The sequence below is a fragment of the Limulus polyphemus genome, unplaced genomic scaffold (assembly GCF_000517525.1).
Source record: "Limulus polyphemus unplaced genomic scaffold, Limulus_polyphemus-2.1.2 Scaffold778, whole genome shotgun sequence".
Lineage (NCBI taxonomy): Eukaryota > Metazoa > Arthropoda > Merostomata > Xiphosura > Limulidae > Limulus > Limulus polyphemus.
Genome location: NW_013666388.1, coordinates 358,558 through 367,491, shown reverse-complemented (window position 1 = coordinate 367,491; position 8,934 = coordinate 358,558). Strand labels below are relative to the sequence as shown.

The 8,934-nt window shown below is 30.1% G+C and overlaps 1 protein-coding gene across 2 annotated transcripts in view; it reads right to left on the bottom strand.

Moving 5' to 3' along the window:
• The window catches only part of LOC106460480 (coiled-coil domain-containing protein 12-like), a 20,105-nt gene that overhangs the window by 8,568 nt on the left and 2,603 nt on the right, over nucleotides 1–8,934 (bottom strand). For both annotated transcript variants that reach the window (XM_013920179.2, XM_022387217.1), the window contains exons 2-5: nucleotides 4,419–4,609; nucleotides 3,999–4,075; nucleotides 3,103–3,164; nucleotides 1,425–1,536 (exon numbers count right to left, since the gene is read on the bottom strand). In XM_013920179.2, the coding sequence (XP_013775633.1) occupies nucleotides 1,425–1,536; nucleotides 3,103–3,164; nucleotides 3,999–4,075; nucleotides 4,419–4,600 (433 nt within the window). In that variant the 5' untranslated portion in view covers nucleotides 4,601–4,609. The remainder of the gene's footprint in view (nucleotides 1–1,424; nucleotides 1,537–3,102; nucleotides 3,165–3,998; nucleotides 4,076–4,418; nucleotides 4,610–8,934) is intronic.

Genomic DNA, 8,934 nt, shown 5'->3' with positions numbered 1-8,934 from the left:
AAACAGCATTACATGCCGAATGTGTGTCTTGTTGTGTGCCATCACTATAAGGGATTAGAGTATACCAAACTTTTGACATTATATAGGCTACAGTAACGTAATGCTTAGGAGATTTGTTTAACTATTATACGTGATGTACGTTTTGTGGGGGGGGGATTAATGAAAGTGTTCCAAAACGTGACATTAATTTCTTGACGACCTAATAGATTATTGTTAGTTTGAAATAACTTCTTAAACTTATTTTTCTTAAAACATAGAATAGTAACTAAAGAAGTAAAGCAAACAATTATCTCTTCTAGATACAACCTTTGTACTAAGTTGCTGCTTGACTTAGGTTGCTAACCCTTTAAAAAATAGCATATTTTTTAGGTTTTATATATATATATTTGAATAACTTATACCATAGAATTCCACTATAATTTATCTAGCTTAGTAACTAATATGTATTTTAGTCTAAAAAAATATGAAATATTGGTTCAAAAAAAAAGATATGGTGCCAAGTCTGTTAAAATGGCTGAGAAAGCCACTAGTGGGAAATTCTGAGCTTCTGATTGGTTATTCATGTCTTAGAAGTAAGTGTATATAAAGGAGTGTTTCCAAAAATGGAAAGAGGTGGGTGTTTGATTTATTGCATGAGCAATATCTTAACAAACTGAAAAGATAAGAGGCTCTCATTTTATATTCTAGCTTGTCAATTTCTGTAATTTGAGTTTCTAATTCGTTCAAAACTATAGACTTAGTATTTTGAATTCACAAACAAATAATTTTAACCAGTGCTGCATTCAACATACCACGTAACACACAAAAATCGATGTTTAACTGTTTTTTAATATTTCCTTTTAAATTAAGAAATTGACTAATATATAGTACTAAAATTTGCATTATAATCTACAGTTTGATACCAAACTTATTGACATAAATTCATGAAACAGTAGTTCAATAAAATTTTGAATGCAAGTCAACAAATGAGATGACATGGCCTTTCACCTGTGACCCCTCTTGAAAGGGTTAATTTGGTTGAATAAAGGATCAATTTATTATTTGCCAATATTTTTAGCTTTGATTCGTTTCTTTAACAATGACTTGAAGTAATGGTAGTATAATCTACCTGAAAATATAATATCTTCTAATCAACTTCAATCTTGTTATGGTTTAGCAAAAATGCTATGTCATATAGTGTGTGTAATCAACCTTCGTTTTGGAATACAAGATAATTTTCTGGCTTTTTTTTAGTAGTCTTAAATTAATGTTCAGTAAAAGGATAATTCATTTTCAGCCTTTCCTCAATTTGTTTTTGTATAAATGCTCTAATACAAGTAATTTTCCTATAGGTTCCCAGTTATCTTCAGTAATGATCTGAAAAAAAACCCAAAAACAACCATTTACAAGTTAATTAAACCACAAACCTTAATCATGATACTTACGTATTAGTTCAGCAATAGCTCGTTGAGTCTTTCTCTCCAATTTTTCTAACTTTTTGGCAACATCTCGTTTCAAATCCCAATCTGGTTTTCTTGGCGCTAATGTTGCTAGATCCTGACAAAAAAAAGGAATTGCAGAATTAACGCATACATCATGGAACAATAGATTCAAGGCTAAATAAACACCATCAATATATGTGAATTCAGAGTCAACACAAAAATATCCCTCTGCTACAAGAAGATTACTTGTAATATATAAAAACAGTTTTAATTTTAAAAGTATCATTTCAATCATGAATTTTAGCACACTGCATCTTTATGAATCACACTTCTATGTGCTTATCCTCCACTCATTTTGTATTCACAAGTAAATGATAACTACATAAAATACATTTTCTTATGAGTAATTCTAAACAAAAATTCTGAGTGTTAAAAAAAATAGAGGCAACAAGAGTTTCAGCATTTTTTTATTCATCCTTGCAAAGAATAAAGACTTCATGAAAATCTGTACCTGCCAATTACAAGGCTCAGTGCTCAATTTAGTCTGTATTTCTTTTTATGTATTAATTGAAAAATATGGTCTCTGGCATTTTTATAATGTAAAAAAATATGATCTAATAATTACAGAAGGTAATATATCTAATATGAAAAAACACAGTAAATGGTTCTAAGGCTGGAATTTTACAAATTTATCACAGAATCAATGTAAATTTATAGGGCCTTTCACAATAAAAAAACCAAACATTTAATATTTGAAATTTCTGTAACATTCAGCTATGAAATTCTAATACTGTCCATGTTTGAGGAGCAATTTTTGTAACATACCTACTAAGGCTGTCTTCAAAAGCCAATAATTTGAATATAGTTATAAATATTCAGATTCATCAGACAACATTCAAGCAATGTTGAATTTTTTTCTCTCTCTTGTTAACAGAAACTTTGGCAATGTTTGAATAGTAATAACACTTTAATTGTCACTCACATGAAAAATTCAATCTTTTGGTTTGTATAATGGCCATTAGTTAAAACAATTTTTATCATGGTGCACAACCACCAAAATATTATATTTAGCAGCTTCTTATGGTGGAAAATGTGTGTGTGTGTGGGGGGGGGGTTAGTAGTTGCATTGCATCAATACGATGTACAAGACGAGAAAAAAAACATTTTTTGTAACTTTTTGAGGTCCATATTTATTATTTTGTTTATAAGTCATATTTAATTAATCAACAATTTTATGTTAAAAAACTTACTGTCAACCTGATTGGAATGATGGCTGTTAAATAAAGATTGTTTTGCTTGAGTCAGCTGTATTAATTGGCTGCAATAGGCTATTCTTGCGGTACAAGCTTACTATATGTAGCTATATGAATATCACACATAGCATCAAATATGTACTCATGAACAATGTGCATTTTTTAAATTTTTATGCAATATAAAACATGATTACAGTTTTACCATATTTTTCTTGTATGGATTAGCTCTAAAATGAAAGGGTTATGAATCTAATACACACTATTAGTTATGATGACATCATTAGTAAATTATTCAAAGTAGTACTATGAAAGGTTTACACTTTGGCTCAATAATGTGTTTTTGAACTTTTGAAGGTCAAAAACTACCATTCATTATAACACTATTATTTACGCTACATGTATATTTATCATGATTCAGCTTTACTTACTACTTCTTGGATAAGTGGTTCTGGTTTTCCTGCAGCAAGGTGGTCTTGGATTTGTTCATCCACTGTATAAAAAAGTCTTTATCAATAGCTGTAATTTTAAAAGCTTAAACTTTTAGGAAAAAAATATTTACTTATGTACACTTGAAGCTATGAGAGAACACAGCTGTGATCCATGTCATAAGATCTGGAGAGCCAATATATGTTGACAAGTGGGTCTTACGTTCACAGGACTGATGGGTTACTACATCCAAAATCTTAGTTGAAATTATATAAACCATTTAAAACAATTCCTTGATTAAAGAGGGAAAAATAGAAGTAAGGATACAGAGACATAATTTGTTTCAGATTAATTCTTTTCATATTTTTTAACTGAAAGGAGAATTAATTAAACTTTTTGAAATGTACTGCACACACATTCAAGTGTCAGGTAAAATCACAAAAAATCTCACTAAAGCATTCAAAAATTTATATATATATATAAAATTTCTTAGGATGAATTATTTCATTCAGGCTTATTGTTTTATAGTAAATATATAAAAGCAGAAAAAAACACTGGCTACAAGAATTAGAATTGTTTAAGCAAACAATAATATACAATTAAAAGGAATATTTACAGTACTGTTTTTTGTTGTTGTTATTGCATCCTTTCTAAATTAGTCTTGTCTTTATTTCTGGTTGGCAAACAGTTAGGGTTTTGAAGTCCAAGAACCATCATGTGTTGTACCCTTTTTATATGACACTAAGTGTTGGACTACTCATTTTATTAGTTACTTGATGGACAATTATTCTCTAAATGTAACAAGTTCCTTTCTGATACATCAAATGCCTGTATATTACTTTAATAACAGACTCATTTTGACCTGATGTACTACCATAATAACTACTTGATGCAATACCTGATTCAGGCTTGGCATTCTCGAGCACAAAAGAGTTTAAGGAATCATGTTGAGGTCTGTAGCTCCGAAATACTGGTCTACAGTGAGAAGAAAAATTATATATTAGACAAAAATTTCAGAAATAGAGAGCCAAAGGTTTATATTCTACTTAACATGCATGTATGACCAAATTTTGAAGTTTCTCATAGCATTTACATAAAACATTATCATAGTTTAAATACGTTTGTTTTGGAGCAAAGCAACTTTGGCTATCTGTTGTGTCCACTGTGAAGAATCAAACCCTGAATAATAGCATATTAAGTCCAAAAATTTACTGCTGTTGCACTGAGGGACTATAACACATTGTACCTTTTAAAAACCATTAAAATTTTATGTATTTAACTAAATGGTGCCAATAAAACCAATAAAGTAAATACTCACTTAGGTAGAGGAATTTCTGTTAGTTCTACGGAATCAACGCTATTCTCAGTGTCATTCTTCAAAGATGTTTCATCAGTTTTCTCGGCCTGGTTAAATTTCCTTTTCAAAGCCTTAATCCGTCCACGTCTCTCAATTCCTTTTTCTTCCATATCACCTACATATGCTATTTCATTTTCACTCATTATGAACACCTGAATATAAAAATAACAGAAAAACAATTTAAAATATACAAAACTCAGACTGTGTTTCATAAAGAGGCATTTCAACGTATGTAAAGGCTTCCACAAAATAACGAGCCATGAAAATGCACATTACTAAGCATGGCTTATAATGAGAGAAAGAACCTCATCATACTAAATAAATTAATTTTTAAGCCTAACAGTGTTAGTTGGACACAAGTTATGGTGTGTAAAGTGCTATAGAAAAATCTACTACATTTTGTAAAGTGGTAGATAAAAGCATGCCATTGTGTACAGAGATAGATAAAAGTTAACATTTTCTTACACTGAGAATGTATTTCTGATAGGTACTCATCTCCTCTCACCCAAAGCCATCTCAATTCTGGTCTGACCTCTTAGCATTGCTAAAACAGGTTTCACTACAGCACACCAGTCTATATACCCCATCAGTTTTGTAACATAGCAGAACATGTGACTACCCTCCACCAATCATACTGTACCATCTATACTATGCAGCTAGCTCCCTCTACTATTCTAAAAAAAAAATCCTCACTTTGGCGAATTGTCAGGTAGAAACCAGAAACATCAAAATATCAGTGAGGAGGAAGGATAGTAAGTACCACCTATCAGAAATACATTTTCAGCATAAGAAAATGTTAACTTCTGAAACGGTCTTCTCACCCAAAGCTAGAATCCCACATTGCGAAGGTGGATGAGCCAGTGAAGGCACATCAATATCCAATCAAGCGGAAAGCAACTGCACTGGACGAACAGTTGTGCAAGAATATGCAAGGAAAGAAAACAAATAGTATTTTTTGCAACAAACATATAACAGATCATTCTAATGAATCAGTTGTGAGTCCAACAACAACCTGTCTAAGAATTTTTTTACAAAATAGCAAGTTTGAAATGTTCTACATGAGACATCAGTTTCAATGTAATTAGAAATGTTCTACATGAGACATCAGTTTCATTGGAATTAGAAATGTTCTACATGAGACATCAGTTTCAATGTAATTAGAAATGTTCTACATGTGACATCGGTTTCATTGGAATTAGAAATGTTCTACATGAGACATCAGTTTCATTGGAATTAGTAATGTTCTACATGAGACATCAGTTTCAATGTTATTAGTAATGTTCTACATGAGACATCAGTTTCAATGGAATTAGAAATGCTCTACATGAGACATCAGTTTCGATGTTATTAGTAATGTTCTACATGAGACATCAGTTTCATTGGAATTGGTAATGTTCTACATGAGACATCAGTTTCAATGGAATTAGAAATGTTCTACATGAGACATCAGTTTTAATGGAATTAGAAATGTTCTACATGAGACATCAGTTTCAATGGAATTAAAAAGCTGCAATGTTTGAAATTAGTAATAGCAAAGTGGCAGTTTTCTACCTCATCATCAAACTGCTTGTTTGAGTCATCTTAAATTAACTCTTTGTTAATGAAAGACTGTCAAGCAGTGAAAATAGTACCAAGTTACTACTGGTAAAAAACTACAAAACAGAGAAGTTTAGAAGGAAAATGCCATATGATAATAAAGAAACATTCAAATGTAGTGTTAACTGTACTAAGTGTTTATTGATGTTTTATCTTGTAATTATGACATACATGAAAAATTCTTGCATTAATCCTTTTCAATATACTGTGTTTCACACATTTATTGAGAATGTGTTAAATATAAATTATATGGGTTTTCAAAGATCACTGATATTTAGAGCTATAATAGTAGTTTACTCACTGGGGGACAATTTGGGATTATACCACATTGTCCCTAGAAAATCTGTGATCCAATTTCAATTTTATGCCAGGTATGCATTTTAGACAGACAAAATACATACACTTCTTTAAAAATGAACCAATCATGTAATCATTCATGTGTGATGTAGAATTATGGAAAGCCAACAAAAACTTTCAATGTCAACCATCACAACTGTCTTGGCAAATGAGAGCCTACTTATTGATACACGTTTATCTGTTGGATTTCAAACATCAGAAACCTAAAAGTATTTGCAGAAATATTTCAGTGTGGTCTTCCATTTTAGTAACTCAATATTTGTTGGAAATTTAAATATATCTACAGTCTAGCATATTAAGCCAGCCCAAAAGTTTAAGGAGGTCATCAGATTACTCTATAAGAAGATGTTTCAAATGTTGTGTTCAGTTTTGTTCCCCTTATTTCAGAAAGGATGTCGAGTTGTTGGAGAGGATTCAGAAATAAAACCCTCTAAAACAACTTGAAATCTCTTTACACATTTTTGCTGGAAAGGGGACATAAATGAGATTTTTCAAATTGTTAGGTGTTTAAAATATGTAGAAGGATGGAAGCAGAAAATGAAATAGGCTAGATAGGCCAGATAGCCACTTAGAAATGAAATGAGGTGACAATAAGATTTAAAAGTTTTGTTTAAACTCAGACTTCTAACCATAAAACCACTTTTGTAAACATTAAAAAGCAGTTTTTTTACACATGTAAAAAAACTGTTTCTGAAGAATAATCAAGTTAAGTAAAATATAATGTGAATTTACTTATGTAGTTTACGAGATGTTTATTATTTGACTTAGTCTTAACAAATCACGAAGTTGCTGCTAAAAAAAATTACAAGTCTGGTCTAAACTAGAGTTGGATGATCAGTGGAATTGAGTAATCATCTGGATAATTAACTAATGAATTAAACTAAGTGATTACGCTCATATGAGACAGGGATAGTTGAAATAATTAATAATAATAATAATTGGAAAATTGCTAATTTTGATTATTTTTGTAATTTGTGACATGAATAGATTAAGTTGAATAACCTTTAATTAAATAATGAGAAATCATAATGGTGATATTTCAGTTACCTGGTTAGTTTGAATAATCAAAAATAGTAATAATTAGACACATTAATTTTAGTTAGTTGACTATTTTCATGAAATTAATCAATTTCATTGTAATTTTGACCAACTGATTATTTTATATGACATCAATCACTGTAATTGATAATTACAGATAATCAATTACACCAATTAACTGCTCAGGCTCTAGTCTATACAATACATTCAATTAATTCCACCACTAATGCAGAGGTTGAAAGGATTTTTAAGAAAAGATTAAAAGAGTCGACATTGGAAAACATGATGCATAACATACATTGTTTGGAGTCCAGACAGAGTGAGTTTACATGACATAACATGAAGAAAAATTAGTATTCAAAAATAAATATTGCAACAGATGAAATTTAAAGTAGTAAAATAAGAGTAACACTACAAGATGTGATAAGTGACATACAAAAGATAATTACAAATAAAGACAAAAACTGGAATTCAGAGTAATACAAACGCAGTACAATTTAACACGTTTTAAACCTGTACTAACTTGAAGATATTAAAACTTACTTCGATATATTTATTTTACTAAAATGTGTTACTGTACATGTAAGCAGTAGGAACAAATATGTTTTATTTTACGTACAAACAACATGAGTGTGATATCAATCGTGGATATTTTAGGTTCATCTTCAATGTACAAAGGGACAATAAACTTAATAATAGCATATGGTACTTCACTTGTTAAGAGATGAAGGAGAATAAGATTGTTGAACATAATTAGTCATTATTATTTACACAACAATATTCCAGTATGATTTAAACCAAAATTTTATTATTTTGTGTCAGCAAATTTCTAATTCAACATTTCTTTATCCCTATTACATGTTTATTTGTCACTGCACAATTATGAAGGTCACATTGCAATTAAAAGTCATAGATTCAATAGCTGATACCAAAAAAATATGTTTGTCTTTCAGCTGTAGGGATATTATGTTGATTTAGATACAATTTTGTTTATAGACCTGTGATCTTATTTTAGTTTTGTTTATTCCACTGCTATAAGGTATTAATTCATGTAGCAGATAGCATTGCAATTATTTGTTTCCTTTTCATTTGTCTAAATAAGATCTGGCAAATAATTAATTGGTCAGGAAGAGTAGGTTCTGTGATAACTAGCCCAACTAGGCAAGCGATCTCAAAAATTGAGAACAGAGCCACACAAATTCCTGAAAATTCTTAAATGCCAAAGTCTGCCACATGCAGATGAATATTTAAAAATGCATACCTCTAAACCTCAAACCAAAACTATATCCACAAATATACATAACCTTTTAATTCAAAAACACAGTAACTTACATATTAAAATTAATACAACATTTATACATAATTAATCAATGAATGTTTATAATATTCTAGGAGCCCAGTAAAGTTTGTCTGCTAGCTCTAAGATGGATATATAATAAAAATTATAAAAAGCTTTAAACTGTTTATATATATATATATATATACT